The sequence below is a fragment of the Ailuropoda melanoleuca genome, chromosome 2, assembly GCF_002007445.2.
Source record: "Ailuropoda melanoleuca isolate Jingjing chromosome 2, ASM200744v2, whole genome shotgun sequence".
Taxonomy (NCBI): domain Eukaryota; kingdom Metazoa; phylum Chordata; class Mammalia; order Carnivora; family Ursidae; genus Ailuropoda; species Ailuropoda melanoleuca.
This window is the reverse complement of record NC_048219.1, coordinates 86,682,301-86,700,288: the sequence shown is the minus strand read 5'-3', so window position 1 is coordinate 86,700,288 and position 17,988 is coordinate 86,682,301. Positions and strand designations below refer to the sequence as shown.

At 40.8% G+C, this 17,988-nt stretch overlaps 1 protein-coding gene across 1 annotated transcript in view; it reads left to right on the top strand.

Annotated features, from left to right (window-relative positions):
* RNF115 (ring finger protein 115) overlaps nt 1-11,623 on the top strand; it is a 62,991-nt gene extending 51,368 nt beyond the window's left edge. Inside the window, exons 5-9 of the mRNA XM_034643060.1 lie at nt 3,882-3,953; nt 5,126-5,198; nt 6,143-6,236; nt 8,911-9,026; nt 9,937-11,623. Of these exons, the coding sequence (XP_034498951.1) occupies nt 3,882-3,953; nt 5,126-5,198; nt 6,143-6,236; nt 8,911-9,026; nt 9,937-10,068 (487 nt within the window). The 3' untranslated portion in view covers nt 10,069-11,623. The remainder of the gene's footprint in view (nt 1-3,881; nt 3,954-5,125; nt 5,199-6,142; nt 6,237-8,910; nt 9,027-9,936) is intronic.
* Nucleotides 11,624-17,988: the final 6,365 nt, after the last annotated feature.

The following is a 17,988-nucleotide window of genomic DNA, read 5'->3' as shown; positions in this document are numbered from 1 at the left end:
GACTCTGGGATCCCACCCTGAGCCAAAGGCAGACACTTAATGACTGGGCCACCCAGGCGCACCTAACCCTAACAACATCTTGATTTCAGAGTCTGGCTTCCAAAACTATAAGAGAATAAATTCATTCCTTTTGAAACTATATAGTTTGTGGGAATTTGTTATGGCAGCGCTTGGGGACTAATACAACACTCTTAAGCTTCTTGGAAGCCCAGTTTAACTGAGTGGTTCTTCAAGCTATATAGAGCTTTCTGAGGTCTTAACAAAAAATTTTTATAGCCACATTCTAGGCTTCCTTGTTAACCATTTTCTTTCAGCAGTGCCCTGGATTTGATCTTCCCTTGGAAGCCATTTCTTAATTTTAGTATCATTTACCATCTGGAGAGGCTGGGAATTTTCAGAATTATTTAGTCTTGACTCCCTTTTTGTTTAACTGTCCTTCTCCATAGGGGTGTCTGGCTGGCTCAGTTGGAAGAGCATGTGACCCTTGATCTCGGGGTTTTGAGTTTGAGCCCTGTGTTGGGTGTAGAAATTACTTTAAAAAAAATTTTTTTTAAATAAACTTTATCCTTTATTTTACTTTATCCTTCTCTTCTTGCATTTTAATGTAAGCAGCAAGAAGAAGCAAGGGGTACCTTTCGCATTCTTGTCTGGACATCTTGCTGGCTAGACTGTTACCCAGTTCATGAGCCACAACTTCTACTTCACGTCATGGCAAGCAACAGCTTTTGCTACTACATAACAAGGATCCCTTTCCCTCCAGTTTCCAAGAAGATTTTTCTCACTTAAGCTCTCACCTATAAATCCCTCAAAGGCCATCATACTTCTACTATTTCTTCAAGGCTCTTCAAACTTTCACTGATACTCTCCTCAGAGTCCTTCCAACTTTTACCCTCTGTTGGGTTCTAAATCTGTTTACATATTTTAGGTTTTTGATGTAACACACTTCCAGGTATGAAAATCTGAATTAGTTATCTATTGCTGTGTAACTGATTACACTAGAGCTTAGTGGCTGAAAATAACAAACATTAATTATCTCATAGATTCCTTAGGTCAGGAATTTGGGGCAGTTTGGGTGGTTCTGGCCCAGTGTCTTAAGAGCTTTTAGTGAAGACATTGGCTATTACTGCAGTCATCTGAAGGATCATCTGAGAATTACTCATACTCTGGCAAATTTGTTCTGGCTGTTGGGAGACTTCAGTTCCTTATCATGTGGGCCTTTATCAGACTGCTTGACATGGCACTTTCCCAAAGAAAGTGATTCAAGAGAGAGCACAGTGCTCTTTATGACCTAATCTTGGAAGTCACAGATTATCCTGCCATATTCCATTGTTAAGAAGTAAGTGACAGTTTGTACTGGCTTAAAACAGACACCTAAATCAATGGAACAGAATAGAGAGCTTAGAAATAAACTCAAAGGACCAAGAATATACAATGGGGAAAGGGCGGTTTCTTCAACAAATGATGTTGGGAAAACTAGACCACTATCTTATACCATACATAAAAATTAACTCAGAATGGATTGAGTGTAAGACCTGAAACCATAAACCTTTTAGAGGGGAACATAAGCGGTAACCTCTTTGACATCTGTGTGTAATGATTTTTTGGATCTGACTTCAAAAGTGAAGGCAACAAAAGCAAAACAGACAAGCTAAAAGACTAAAGAGCTTCTGCATAACAAAGGAAACTGTCAACAGAATGAAAAGGCAACCTGTTGAATGGGAGAATTTGCAAATCTGATAAGGGATTAATAGCCAAAATATATAAAAGACTCATATAATGCAATACCAAAAAAGAAAACCAATCTGATTAAAAAATGGATCAGAAGATCTGAATAGCTGTTTTCCTGAAGAAGATACACAGATGGCCAAAATGTACAAGAAAATGTGCTCAACATCATTAAGCAGGGAAATATAAATCAAAATGACAATGAAATGTCACCTCACACCTGTTAGAATGGCTGTTATCAAAAAGACAAGAAATAACAAGTGTTGGCGAGGATGTGAAGAAAAGAAAACCCTTGTGAACTGTTGGTGGGAATGTAGATTGGTGCACCCACTATGGAAAACAGTATGTTGGTTCCTCAAGAAATAAAAATAGAACTACCATATGATCCAGCAATTCCACTTCTGGGTATTATCTAAAGAAAATGAAAACCTTAATTTAGAAAGATATCTGCACCCCTATGTTCATTACAATATTATTTATAATAGCCAAGACATGGAGACATCCTAGGTGTCCATTGACCGATAATGGATAAAGAAAATGTGATTTGTATAAATATACACCAAACACACACACACACACACACACACACACACACACACACACACACACACACACGCATGCACGCACGCACGCAAGAATATTACTTGGCAAAAAAAGCCCAACAAAAACCTTGCCATTTGCAACAACATGGATGGACCTTGAGGGCATTGTGACAAGTGAAATATGTCAGATGGAGAAGGACAAATATCATATGATCTCACTTATATGTGGGATCTTAATTAAAAAAACAAACTCATTGATAAAGAGAATAGATTGGTGGTTGCCAGAGGTGGGGGTTGGTTGTGAGCAAAATAGAAGGGGGTCCAAAGGTTCAAACTTCTAGTTATAAAATAAATAGTGGGGATGTAATGTACTGCATGGTGACTATATCATCAGGGAAGTGCAAATCAAAACCATAAAGATATAGTTCATTACAGTTAATTATAGGTAACTATGGTATTATAGTTAATAATAATATATAACGTATTTGCAAGTTGGTAAGAAAGTAGATCTTAAAAGTTGTAGTCACAAGGAAATAAAAATTTTGTGACTATATATGGTGATGAATGTTAACTAGTCTTATTGTGGTCATCATTTACAGTATGTACGGATGTCGAATCACTGTGTTGTACACCTGAAACTAATATAATGTTCGTGTGAATTATACCTCAATACAAAAAAAAAAGAAGAATTAAGTCATTAAGTTCAGCCTACACTCATAGGAGGATCATAAAATAATTTGTGGACATTTTTTTTGTGGGCATACTTTAAAACACATAGTCTATTAGCTATTGTTGAACGTTAGGAATAGGGAGAGTCTAATATTGGCTACTGCCATTGTTTATTGATTGGCCTAATAAAGTGGGAACCAGGGGGTTAAAAGTACATATCTTGTCAATTATATCTCAGTAAAGATGGAGGAAAAACATGCATATCATTCACAAAACAAGAGATCTAGGAGAAAAATTTCTTCAGTCTTTTTCTTTTGCCCATTATCTCTTTGGGTAACAAAGATCAACTCACTAATATAAAGGACTGGGTAGATGTGCCATCCTAAGTGTTCAGAATGACAAGTGTCAGGTGTGTGTGTGTGTTTGAATGTGTTTCTGTATAGGCAGTTGAAACACCTTTTGAGGTCTAATACAGCATGTTGATAAATGTTGGTAAGAAGAGGTTAGTCTCAAAGCATTTTTTTATAGGGCTCTTTGAATAATATCTTACACAGAAACCCAATGTGTAAAACATATAAAAATGGAACTACTGTTGTTACAGGATGGGCCCAGATCCCACTGATTTAGCATCCCTTTCAATCTCATGTTGCTGCCAGCGATCCAAGGAACATAGTTTGAAAACTACACCACGTGTTCAGTCCCTTTCACGCCTAATTCACAAAAAAATCTATTAATACATAAGATCGTAGAGCTCAACAAGACAGCTGTAATAGCAAAATAGCACTTTACCAGGTAGCTGATTGATTTCTGGTGTTATGTACTGTATAATGACCAGTGAAAACCCATGGTAGCTTGGAGAAGGAGTCGGTGATTGGTCAGCCATTGATATCTGTAGAATACTTTCATTGGTCTGTTGTCTTACCTAATTGTTTTTTCCTCCAACAGAATAATACAACAGATCTTTACAGGATTCTTTGCAAATTCTGCAATTCCTGGATCCTCACATCCTTTTTCCTGGTAAGTAACTAATTGCCTTCTGTCTTACTTTGCTAGGGAAGCAGCATTTTAGCTATCTGTACCATTGCGAGAAAGAGCAAGAGCTGCATAGGTGAGTATAAAGATTTGATTGCAGACTGTTAGATTGCCTTTATTTGCTGAGCCCAGACTTAATCAGAACTTATTTTTTATTGCTCAGTCTCCTGAGGGCCATCCTGGTCCCCCAGGAAGTCCAGGCACTGAATGTCTTGGTTTCGGTTCATATTCTTGTCTGAGAGTTGTTTTGAGAGGGGAATGAGATGGTCCCTGCCAGGCCTCGTATCTGAACTTGCAGGTTTCTTTTCTAGATCATATGGGAAGATTTTATTCCTTGAGAATTTCTGAAATTAAAAACATGTTGCTTAACTTCCTTTTCTCAAAGTAAGAAGGTTTGTCAGAAGAAACAAAGGCTGTAATTTCAGTATCAGAGTGACACTTAAGTACGGTAGGGGTTAAGATAGAATTTCCTCTTGTCTGGACAATTACATGCTACTTCTGACTCTGCCCCAGAAGGCTCCTTTGCTCAGAGAGACCTCAGTCCTTCCACACAGTTAGCCTATTTTCCAGCCTCTTGTTTCTTTTAACATGTTCCAGCCAAAGAGTCTGGACATCTGTCATCTAGGGTAGTGCACCGGCGGCTCCAGAAAGAGGTACTGCCAAGTCCCTTTTGTAATCGCTCTAAGTTGTGATTCAGAGACTGCTGTGGCTGTTTCAAGCTCCTCATTGTCGAGGACCATGGGCAGCCTCTTAGAATGAAGGAAGTCTGCTATAGATTTTGGCCAGTCACAAAGGGAAAACTCACCTTAAAAAGCAGCTCCATCTATGTTTACTGTAATTGGGCACAGAGAAGACAAACTTTTCTTAGCCAATAGGCAGTGAGTCACTTTTTTTGCTCTGGTGTGTCATGTGGTGTTTTAGGTAGCTTCATATTTTATGTTCTATTCAATTAAGTAAAAATTCCTTACAAGAATAAGAGACTACTTCCAGATAATCTGTTTGACCTTAAAAATACTGAGAAATTCTTTGCCACTTGATTTTTAGAGAACTAGTGACTTTCCAGCTCTGAGAGAGAGCAGGATCTGCCAGTTTTTTCTGTGGTGTAAGGCAGAGCCTGGTCACTCCATCTAATGCTGTCTGTCTCATCTCATGTATAGGAGCGGGATGCTGCACTCCAACCCTGGGGACTATGCCTGGGGTCAGACAGGGCTTGATGCCATTGTAACCCAGGTGAGGAGCTGCCTTTTGAGGGTGTCTGTTCAGTGTGTCTCATGGTTCCACAGGCTTCCTGCTTTCCTTCTGCTACTTTCTGAAATGGCAGTCACTCTGCTTTTCCTAATATTTTGAGCTTGTGGGTTTCCATTTTACTGAAGGGATAAATGGTTTATGGGTTTAGTTTAGCATCCGTGTACCTTCTAGGTCCTAGGGACTTTCTAGATGATGGCTTCACCTCCATAGGAAGAAAAGACTTCTCCTATAACAAACAGTATTTTGTATTTTTGGCCTCTTGTTCAGTCCTATGAGGATCCTATTAACAGGTGCTTCACAAAAAAGAAGAGTCTCCTTACATGTTGAAGCAGGGATTTCTGCTAGATGGAACAAAGTAGGGGAAGGAAGCAGAGAAAAAGGTATTCCCATGCCATATATAATTGCTTCCACGTATTTATGTTTATTTTAATTTAATTGGTTTTTCATTTCCCTTGTGAAGTGCTGAGAATAGGAAGCATGTCATTTATATCCAAATCTTCTCGTAGGCAGTAATTTACCTATTTCTTGGCTTATTTTATGCTACTTTCCATACTCCTACCCTTTTTTTTCTTCCAGCAGAATGAAATTTTTAGACCAGTTAAGTATTACTTTTTGTTCAGTTGTAGTTTTATTCCTGACATCACAACCCTTATGCTGCCTCTGAAGTTGCTTTATGTCCGGAGGTGGACCTTGCAATGATAGGTTCTTCTGTAGACTTATACTGATGTCACTCTGAAATTGTAAAGGAGTTATGAGTGTTCTGGAGGCAGGAAAGGGGGAACCCAAGCCTCTCAGAGCCTTGCAGAAATAAGAGCAACTAACATTTCTAATATATGCACTGTTTGTTCTCAGCTGGAGCAGCTCCCTCCCCAGGGATAGTGGGATATCTGCCACTTCTTCTTCTTTTTCTTTTTCCTTTTTTGTAGCTTTTAGGACAACTGGAAAACACAGGGCCTCCCCCAGCTGACAAGGAAAAGATCACATCTCTTCCAACAGTGACAGTAACTCAGGAACAAGTTGGTAGGTTCAATTCTATACTTATTCTGTCAACTTCGTATCTCTGTTCTAAATCCTAGCACCTTCCTGTACTAAGGATCGTCAGGTGAAGCTATAGCACTCCTAAAATTCCTGCCTGGGTGTCATTTATGGAAGATGCCCACCTTTTCATTAGGGCTAGTCATATTGATACAGAGTGGACAAACCTTTTTTTAAATTGTAAAGAGAAAGGAAGAGAGTTTTTTTCAAGCCTAAGTTAGGACAGTTGCTGTGGTTGCACAGTCTTTCATAAAGAAGAGAGAGCTCCAGGGAAAGACCATTTGGTGAAGTGTTATATATGTTTTTATGTTTGTTTTGAGGTAGGCTCCATACCTAACATGGGGCTTGAACTCATGACCCTGAGATCAAGAGTTGCATACTGTACTGACTGAGCCAGCCAGGTGCCCCTGTTTTTAATATAGTTGCAAATCATTATGACAGAGGACAGTTCAGAAAGTTACAGACTTTATCTTATGTTTTTTAGTATGTGCAGATCTGTATGACTTTAATCATACGGGAACTAGGGAAGTTTTTTTGTTTTTCCTATCTTTATGTTTGGAATGCTCCTTTTTGGTTATTTATTTATTTATTTTTTTAACAAAGCAGATGTACAGTGTGTGCTCAGGGCAGAAGTAGAGCCCATGCTTTGAGGTTTTGTGGAGTCATTTTGACTTTGGTAAATGTTAAAGTATATAGATTCCCTGGGGCCCAGGAGCAGGGCCTGCAAATGTTGAAAGCTGAGAATTTCTTTCATCAGCCAGCAAGTATTTCCTCAACAGCCACAGTGTCCTTTTTGTAGGTGCCATGCAGGAAACAAAGAGGTACAAGATAAGACTTGATTTCTTGAAGAGCTTACCAGGGGAAGCAAAACTCAAACGATTAGAAAACAGTATAAAAAATAGTATTGAGCAGATGATACAGAAAAAGAAAAAATGGGAGGCTGGGAATTTGTTTCATATTTACTCTGTCAGATACAGTTAGGGACTTTAGACATAGATACAATTCTTAAGCACCGAAGGAGTTTGGTGACAAGGAGCATTATTTTGAACTAAGAGTTTCTTTCCCCCAGATTCCATTTTAAGTTAGAGAAGATTTTAAAGACAGGATAGGCCATCTTTGGTCATTCTGTTCAAGGAAAAGTACGAACCAGTATGAGAATGTCAGCATGGACAGTGTCTGAATCAGGTATAAGGAGAGTGACCTTATTAGCCCTGAAATAGAATGTGGTTTGGGGGTAGTGGGAGGCATGACTGGTTAGGAAGGGTGGGGCCTTGTCTGTGTAGACCTTGAAACTGGCAGAGTAGTTTGGCTGGATATTTTAGATAGGAGGCAAGTTTCACAGCTTCCCAAGTGGAGCATTGAAGGAATTTAGGCGGTCTTTAGGGAAGATTAGTTTGGAGGTAGTGTCTCAAATAGATTGGAAGGCAGAGAAAGCAGAAGCAGGGATTTAAGGGGCTGCTGCAACATCTAGGTGTGGTGCAGGTAATGGTGGCAGTGCTAACAGGGAAGGGTAGACTCAATATCGCTTTGAAGAAAGGCTTTCATGACGTTGCATAATAGGGTAAAGAAGGGGCAAGGGTCAAAGAGGATTCAAAGGTTTTGCAGCTTGGGAACTCCAGAGCTGGTGTTGCCATCTCTCAGGTGGGGGAATTGTGAGCGGGCCCTGTTTTGGGTGCAGAAGTGATGTGATATTTTTAATTTTGAACTTGTTGATTTTGAGGTACCAGCTGGGAATCCAAATAAAGATGAGGTGGGGATTGGTATGAAGCTAGTATTAGGAAAAATTAGCTGGTTGCAAAGCTCAGGTAAATTTGGAGGGTTGAAGGCTAGGGTCAAGGAAACTAGCTGGGAGGCTGTTCCAGTAGACCAGACATAAGAAATAAAAGCTAGAATTGAGGTAAAGGTGTTAGGGAAGAGGGGCGAGGAAGGAGTAAATCTATTAAGTGGTAGTCTCACTCCAGGTCCTTGACTGCTGTGGGTATGTAGCAGGCCCTGGCCACTGGAGAGAGACACTGCTGGTATTTGGGAAATACTGACTTTACTGACGGGTACTCCCAATTTAGTTTGTAGCCATTTCCTCATGAAGAGTGTTTCTTGTCTCTAGACTTGGAACCTGAGCTGTCCTTGGGCTTTGCAATTCTGCAGCACCACCTCCTGGTACAGCTTTTAATTAATAGCTTGTACAGAGGGCTTTAGGACAAGCACGCTGAAAGAGGATGCGAAGTGTGGAAAGTAGCAGGGTAAAAATGGCTTGAGACACTGACTGGGAGCTGCTAAGATTGCCAAGATGCATCCCTTGGCTGTGGTTGATGATTGCCTGTGTTTACTAAGTAGAAACTGCCAGAAGCCTATCACACGTCAGGGAAGGTGTTTTTCCTGTTTTACTTAAAGGATGATCTAAGCCCTGGTTTATTTTTTTCCAAGTCTTGACATCGGAAAGTAGACCTTACGTAGTTTCTGTGTAGGCCTTACTTAAGGCCATTCATGTCCCTGTCTACTACCACCTCCTCCATTTTGAAATAAAATTCCTGCTTCCTACCTCCTCCACCTAGGCTGCGCTTTGTATCTTCATACATTCCTCTGGTTAAAGACACTGGGCTAGTTTTTTCTTCTTTTCTTTTTGCTCGCTTACTTTAGAAGGCATTTCCTCCTCCAACAGATATGGGTTTAGAGTGTCCAGTGTGCAAAGAAGATTACACAGTTGAAGAGGAAGTCCGGCAGTTACCCTGCAACCACTTCTTCCACAGCAGTTGTATTGTACCGTGGTTAGAACTGGTGAGTAGAGACAGCTGCCCCGTGTGATGGACCATCTCTGCCAGTCACATCTCCTTGGGGTGGGGGTATGGTTTGGGCTTCATAGAGAGCCAGGCAGAGCAGATTTTAGTCCCTGGCTAATTCCTGCTGGCGCCATTACCGTGTTTTAGATCACTTGTTGTTTGTAACTTCTCTGACCAGAGGTTACCAAACTACAGCCTACAGGTCTTGGGCCTGCCACATGATTTTGTAAATGAAGTTTTCTTGGAACACAACTACACTCATTTGTTTACAGTTGTCTATGGCTACTTTTCTGCTGTGTCAGCAGAGTTGAGTGGTTGCGGCACAGGTGGTATGGCCTGTGAAGTCTAAAATATTTACTGCCAGTCCCTTCACAGAAAGTTTGCTGACCCCTGCTCTAGACCATCTCAGGTCACTCTTTCTTTCTTTCTTTCTTTCTTTTCTTCAATTTTATTTATTTATTTGAGAGAGAGAAAGAGCACACAAGCGGGGGGGTGGTGTGGAGTGTTGGGAGGGGCAGAGGCAGAGGGAGAAGCAGACTCCCCGCTGAGCAGGGAACCTGACACGGGGCTCCATCCCAGGACCCTGAGATCTTGACCTGAGCTGAGGTTGGATGCTTAACTGACTGAGCCACCCAGGTGCCCCCAAATCACTGTTTCTGGTTAGTTCTGTTTGGTGATGTGTGGTATCTGTTGTTAAGTTGCTGGCCTAGAATTCTCTCTGTCATTTCTGTTTGAAGTTTTGTTTGGAAGGTGTCCTGGTGTTACACCTTTGAGCCCAGTGTGCACTGTGTGAGAATACATGCCCTTTCTGTTTCTCTACCTGCCAGCTCTCAGGGTTTCTTAAGTGTTTAGCACTTCCAGCTTCTCAGGTTACGCTATTTACGTGGACTGATACCTTTCTGTTTCAGCATGACACGTGTCCTGTATGTAGGAAGAGCTTAAATGGTGAGGACTCTACTCGGCAAACCCAGAGCTCTGAGGCCTCTGCAAGCAACAGATATAGCAGTGACAGCCAGCTACATGACCGATGGACTTTCTGAAGCTAAAGCCTGCATCTGAGCCAGGGCTGTGGTAGTCTTCTTATCACAGCTGTCAATTGTATCAAAACAAAAAAATAGTAGGTGGATTTAGGAATCGCATAAGAATCCCCAACCCATAATATTAATGCAGTGAGTGTTTTTCTTCTCTAAATTTAAAGTTAGTATCTGCAGATGGAATTGTATCTACAACCAAATGCCTCTTATTCCTGAATTCAGAGTGATACTTTTATAAGTGTGAAACTTGATAATGTGGGTTTCCCCTGCCAGAATAGAATCACTTTACCTTAAAGTCTAGCTAGGGTCCCACTATCTGTCATGTTCTCTTGTAGTGGATGTTTCCACCTCCTTCTCTAACCTCCACTCTACCATTAGTGTATTTTATAGTACATGCAGTGGAACCACAGCCGTGAAGTCCTGCTGATATAAAGTCTTTCTGTTTTAATTGTACAAAAGCATCTACTCTTGGCCATATTTGCCACAAAGCAAGATCAGATTAATTCAGGAATCTGAGACTAATGATTTTGTTTTGTTTTGAATCCTCAGAAAATCAAAGAAAAATAGCAGTGGGGAGGAGAAAGTGGCTGATCATTGTATTCTTTGATTTTCTCATTTTAATTTTTAAAGACTACTTCACAAGGTGCAGTGTCTGCAGAAGCCAACATGACATATCTTAGGAATCTTACGTTGGTGGGAATCTGATTCTGGTTCCCTTTTGGAAATGAGTCGGGCAGCATACAGGCACAGAAGGACAGGTATTTGAAATCTTTGTTTCTGAGGTTTCTTTAATGACCTCCAACTCATTGTTTACTGCCTTTTGTCGTGGGGACCTTAAAATAATTTCCCTCAAATAGAATTACTTCGTTACTGCTTCTACAGCCAGTTCACTGTTTTTAGTAATTCATTGGTCTTCAAGAATTGAGATTTCACATTGTCTCATTTTAATTTTTTAAGCCCTTTTATCATCTCTGAATCTTTCTGTTCTGCTTGGTTCTGGTTGTACTTGGAATCAAACTGATTATCGTGATCATGCCTGAAACAGCTTGGCCTTGGAGAGGTGGGCCTTCTGTCTTCAGCCTAACAGTGTCTCATTGCACATGCACATGCTCTTTGAAGCATTTAAGTGTTTAAAGTTGAATAAATGAAGAAGATCGAGAAAGTTGTTGGAACTTCAGCGTCTCAAAAGGAAATGATGGGGGCATGTAACCACTGTTAGCACACCACAGAAGGTGACAGGGGGCTCCATTTGTCTGGTCACATCAGCCCTTCATAGTCTGGAATGATTTGAACAAGAAGGCCACTCTTTGGTGAGTGTCTTTCTTGGCTAGGAGTCTTTCCTCAGTTTTTGTTGACTATCATATGTGCTGGTTTTGGGGGTGAGGGAAGGGGGTTATAAATATCTTTGTGCTTTGGTAGAGGAGAAAGAAGTAGGGGAGGGAAGAGAGAAAGTGGGATAGTGGCTTGCTGAATTTACAGCCTGCCTCTCAAATTGTGACCATAAGGTATGATTCATGTTGGGCCCAGAGGGAATAAAAGATGTTTTCTCCTCTGCCTCTCATGTTATACGTCTGCAGAGATCATTTCTTTGGAGAATGTGAGTTATTTACTATGGATATCGATGTGTAGCCTGAAACTACACATTGGTTTTGAGGGGGGCGGGTGATCGGGTCAAGAAGCTGGGGGTGGGGGGAGGTATATTCTGAATATTTGATCACCACTGCATAGATAGAGAAAGACCATGCTGAAGTTTGAGCACATTGTAGTTTTCAAATAGAACAGTGTCCACTGTCTCAGAAAAATTATGACAGCCAGAAATTATTGTCTCCCTGTTAGAGTCTGGAGATGCCAGGCCAAATGGTTGTATTTTTACTATACCTAGAAAACTAGAGAACCAGAAAGTAACTGAGTAGCTGACAAAGGGTCAGAAACTACTGGATAGGAAGTTAGTTTTCAGTACACAGAATAGCAAATAGTGTCAGTCTCAGTTATCTGAAATTTTATTCACTTTTTTGCTCTGATAGAGGACATGAGGCTCCTTTTGTTGTTTCCAGTACCCTTTACACTTAATGATTCTGTTATCTTTCTTCTTAGGAGTTACCTTGGAGTTGCAGGTTGGTTAATTTAGGTTAAGGAGTGTATTAGGGTTCTCCAGAGAAACAATCAGTAAGGGAATAAGGGATGTGTGTGTGTCTGTGTAAAGAGATTTATTATAAGGAATTAGCTCGTGTGGTTATGGAGGCTAAGAAGTTTCAAGATCTTCATTCGGTCAGCCAGCCAGTAGGTCTTATGGTGTAGTTCTAGTATGATTCCAAAGGCCTGAGTGCGAGGAGAGCCAGTATAAATTCCAATCCAAAAGCTGGTGGAAGTTTTGAGACCCAAGAAAAGCCAGTTTTATTTTGTTTCTTTTTTTCTAACATTATTTATTTGAAAGAGAGGGAGAGCATGAAAGAGTGGGAGAAGCGGACTCCCTGCTGAGCAGAGAGCCCTGCGTAAGGCTTGATCCCAGGACCCTGAGATTATGACCTGAGCCAAAGGTAGATACTTAACTGACTGAGCCACCCAGGCACCCTGAAAAGCCAGTGTTTTAGTTTGAGTCCAGAGGCAGGAAAAGACCAGTGTCCTAGCTCAAACAGGCAAGGAGTTCTCCCTTACTACCTGGAGGGTCAGACATTTTGTTCTAGTTGGGCCTTTTAACTGATTGGATGAGGCCCACAGACTCTGAGGAGAGCAATCTGCTCTAAATAGTCTACCTATTCAGATGTTTATCTTATCAGGCAAACCCTCACAGACGCACCCAGAATAATCTGTGACCAAATATTTAGGTACTCCTTGGCCCAGCCAAATTGACATAATAACCATCACTGGATGGAAAATAGAAATGCACACAGCGAGACAAACCATAAGAGACTATTAATCATAGGAAACAAATGGAGGGTTGCTGGAGGGGAGGGGGGTTGAGGGATGGGGTAGCTGGGTGGTGGATATTGGGGAGGGTATGTGTTGTAATGAGCACTGGGTATTATATAAGACTGATGAATCACAGACCTGTACCCCTGAAACAAATAATACATTATATGTTAATTTATTGAATTTAAATTAAAAAAAAAATGCACACAGCAGAGTGATACCCATTCCGCTTAAGTTTTGCCAGATAAACAGTGTGTCTCTATGAGAAGTGTCTACTTTGCTTAGAGACCTCAGTAATAGGGCTAAAAAGTGGAAGAAATATATATGGGATGAAGGCCAATTTGCTGTGTGCAATGTATCTATTGTTCTTTCTTAACCTAAATTAACCTGGAAGTCTGAGATGCTTCCCATTCTAGGAAGAAACATTGCAGATTCATTGATCTAACACCAGAACATGGCTGGGGCTAAGAGTTAATTTCTAGGAATGCCTTGCTCGTAAATGTTTCAGTTTTAGATATAGTGCCCAAGGCAGAGGGCTACATAACCCAAACTTTTATAACTTCATTCCTTTACAGTTGGAAGGCTTACAGACTCAGGAATCTGGAGCCTTAATAGGAGTCAGTGGAGAGATGATTTAACTCTCCCTGATTGTCAGAAAAGGAAACAATTGCAATTTCAGATCTTGAACCCTTATATTTGAGGCCTTTACATTCATATTAAATGGCCTATGGATTCCATGCAGAGCTAAACAGATTGTTTTCTTTTTTTTTAGAGAAAGAGAATGTGCACACAGGGTGGGAGGGCAGAGAGAGGGAAAGAGAGACTCTCAAGCAGGCTGCATGTAGCTTGGAACCCAGCATGGGGCTCGATCTCATAACCCCAAGATCATGACCTGAGCCAAAGTCAAAAGTTGGAGGCTTAACTGACTGAGCCACCCAGGAGCCCCAACAGATTGTTTTCTTACTCATGAATGTCTTTTCTTCTTTATCTTCCCTTTGTCCACTATAATTTGAAATTAGAGGGGTACTTGGGTGGGTCAGATGGTTAAGCGTCTGCCTTTGGCTCAGGTTGTGGTCTCCAGGTCCTGGGACCGAGCCCCACGTTGGGCTCCCGGCTCAGCAGAGAGTCTGCTTCTCCCTCTGCCTCTCCCCCTGCTTGTGCTCTCTCTGTCTCTCTCTCTCTCAAATGAATAAATAAAATCTTTAAAAATAATGTTTTTAAATAAAAATTTTAAAAAAATTAGAGGGAAGAAAACTATTTTGTTAGCACATGATGAGGAGAGAACTAGAGATTGGTAAACTTACAAGTTGGGAACTGATACAGGGCAGCTCCTTGCTGGCATCCAGGTGATGATTGCTTCTTGAGTAGTTTTCAGAGCTATTAGTCTTAACTCAGATTCATATGGGTTATCTGGCTGGATAGAACTGGGAAGTTGGGTGAGAAGGGGCAGAGTGGTGAACATTCAGCTGAGATCTCCAACATCTTTAAAATGTCTAAGTTAATGAGTTGGAAGCAGGAAGAAAGAATAACTCTGGCCTTAAAAATTAATTTTCCCTCAGGGGCGCCTGGGTGGCACAGCGGTTAAGCGTCTGCCTTCGGCTCAGGGCGTGATCTCAGCGTTATGGGATCGAGCCCCACATCAGGCTCCTCCGCTGTGAGCCTGCTTCTTCCTCTCCCACTCCCCCTGCTTGTGTTCCCTCTCTCGCTGGCTGTCTCTCTATCTCTGTCAAATAAATAAATAAAATCTTTAAAAAAAAAAAAAAAAAAATTAATTTTCCCTCAAAGTTCCTACTGCCAGTTTCTGAGAAGCTGGGAAACCTGGAAAATCCAGAGTGGCATTTTGTCCCTGTTGCTGTAGCTCCTAGACTTTTCCTTACAGTGATCTAATTTGTAAGAAAAAGGAATTGCTCTAGGCAGGAGATGTGGAGATGGCTATAAACTAAACAGCTTCCTTAGCTTATAGATTTACAGCATTTGACAAGTGCTTATTAGATGTTTCCTTTGAGCAATACTCTTTCTGGTCCAATAATTAGTTCTCAAGTTCAAAGGAAGTTTTCTGGGGAAGAATTTGGTTTTATCCCCCCAACAGCTCTTACTTTGGTTTAATAGCTAAAAGGAGAAAAAATTGTTTATGTCTTTGTGTTCCACAGTCATATGTATGTGTGTGAGAGAGAATGTGTGTGTTCATGGAGGCACACATGTATGCACATTTCACGGTAGAGGAAGAAAGGGATGTGGTGGCCACTGGGGTAAAGTTAGCAGGTACAGCAGAGGGCTGGAGCCTCAGTCTGATTCTCTTACTGTACATACCTCAGGCCTTTGTGTTTCCATAGTTCTGTGCTGTGGGGCGTTGTTGGCTTGGCTGCCAACTTGACATCCTGCTATGTAGCGTGTGGCTAAGGGATTCACCGGAGGTAAAAGCCTAGTCATTTCTAAGGGTTGAGAAAAAAAAAATGGCTTTGAGGATAGCCATTATCCTCTGTTTCTGTAGTATAATTAGTTGAACACAAATTCAATTACCTATTGCTTTTTATTTATTCAGAAATTATGTTATGAGATTGACTTTTCTCTTGACCTTTTGCATGCTTCAGTTTCTTTCACTCTGGTATCCATGTGCTCTTTCCTCAAGGAATACAAATTATATCAGTCTTAACGAAAGTTAATCAGGAGGGAACCATAATTTGTATCTGTTTTAAACAACAGCAAAACAGCCTTTGGGGCTTTTGGAAGGGAGGGGCTCTTCAGAGTTGGTTGGTAGAGCTGGTCTAGACAGGCCAGTGACGTCTGTGAAGGAAGACAGATTTTAGGAGGAGGAGCGGGGCTGATGAGTAAATAGTAGCATGAGAGGGAAAGCCCTCTTTGGCTTCTGAGGTAGGGAGGTGGGAAGATAAGAGTGCTGTTCATCAGAATAAACCAACAGGGATTTGGGAGTTGGGAGAGCAGACTCTTACTCAGAGTTTCCAGAATGAGTCTCACACCAAGTTCTGAGGCAGGAAGTAGAGAGAACATACCATAAGTGGCCATCCTTTGGGGGGAAATCGTAGCAAACAGTAATGTCAGTGTCTTAGCCCTCAGGCTGGGAACCACAGGGCTGCTCCAAGGGTTTAAAGCAGAGTGTGTAATACAATATGTACAACTGGAGATATTTTCGAGGATCCAAGTAGAGCCCTTGTCTTAACCAAAGGACATGAGGTTTTGATCTCTCATACCTTCCAGATAAGTGGAATTACAGGCATTCAATTAAGATTAAATGCATATAAATCTTAGAGTTTTGCCAAATTGCACTTAGTTTGGAGTCTATGTTTGTTGCCTTTCCTCTTTCAGCTGGATATCTGTGATTCATGGGATGTAGGCTTGTGGTTCTTTACCTTTTCTAAAAAGGTGTACTGTTTTTAAGGTCCAAAAATTATTAGACTCCTCACAACAAGGTGATAGTTGTATTTTTAGTATCTTGTGATGAGAAAAATACATAACGAAAAGCTGCTGTGATTTCGGTAATGCTTTTTTAATTTTTTTTTTTTTTAAGTAATCTCTACACGCCACGTGGGGTTCAAACTCATGACCCCCAGATCAAGAGTCATATGTTCTTCCAACTGAGCCAGCCAGGCACCCATCAGTAATGCTCTTAAATCAATTTGTCTTTATTAGTAACACCATAATCTACATCCAGTTGAAATATATAAATATTTGTAAGATGTATCATGTATTCAGACAGAATATAGTGCTTATACAGATTCCTTGTAATAACTCCATCGCCTCACAGAGGTTCAAATTCCATGCATAGGTTTTGAATCAACCAATCTCAATCTCTTATGGATTGAGGTTAAGATGTGTGTTCAGAAAAGTACCTATTCATGCATGGAAATTTGTAGGCTTATTTGAAGTGAGTGGTATCAGTAATTTTTAAAGGCAGGATATAAATATTTCACATTTGTGTTTAACCAAGTCTGTAGATAAGCAGAATACATAAAATGAGTTCTTTAGAAATGGGACTTCTGACTTGCCGTTGCCTTGTTTATTCTGCGTAGTTCATGTCAGAGCTAATAGTCTAATGCTCTTGAATGTCTTAGCAGGCTTGGACAGCGGTCACGTATCCTTTTGCAGATTTTTATGTGTGGATTATAATTAGTATAGCACAATGGATGAAACTTTTTCTGTAGTAGAATGTGGCTTCTTTGTGAGACTTCCAGTGATTGTGTAATGTTGAGAAATTTCAGAAGATTCTTTGAATAGTAAAAAGCAATATGAGCTTAAAATTTAGTTAGAAACAAAACCTGCATAAAACAGAGAAAGATTAAAGTGAACATAATTTAATGGAGAAAGCTATGGAGACTTTGGAGTCAGAATTCAAATGGTTGTGTGTTTAAAATCTAGAATCTGAGATTTGATCCTCAGAGCAATCCTATGGAAACAGAAGATAGAGTAGGCAGGATCCCACTTAGAGATAAGTAGACCGAAATAGCGGCTCAAAACTTTATTTAAATGCCCAAGGACACAGAGCCAGAATTTGAATCCAGGTGTTTTGACTCCATGCCTAGTCTTTTTCTTACCTTCATAAGGTACAAAATCCAAAGTCCTTAGTTTGAGGGTCAACGCCATCACTAATGAGGATCTAACCCATCTTTTTCAGCCTTTTCTCTCTCTCTTCCCACAAACCTTCGCCCCCACATTTGGCAGGTGCTGGCCAAGGATCACAGGTAAGGTGTCTCTTTCCTTTTGATGGCTTGCTGTTTAGCTTCAATTAAATTGTGTTCTTAACCTCTTTATTCGAGTAGTTCCTCCTATCAGGAATATCCTGTCACCGTGGGCCTCCTCCTCCCCTCACCCTGCCCGGGTTTAACTATGACAAGAGGTCATCTATCCAAAGACAAAGACAAGAGGATTAGTGGATTTAGGAGAAAAGAAAAGGCTGCAAATATTAGGGCATTTATTTGAAAGGAAAGAGATGTGACCAAAGAGGCTGACAAGTACTTGGTTGAAGCTGGACCCTTACGCTCTTGTGGTGCGTCTGGGCAC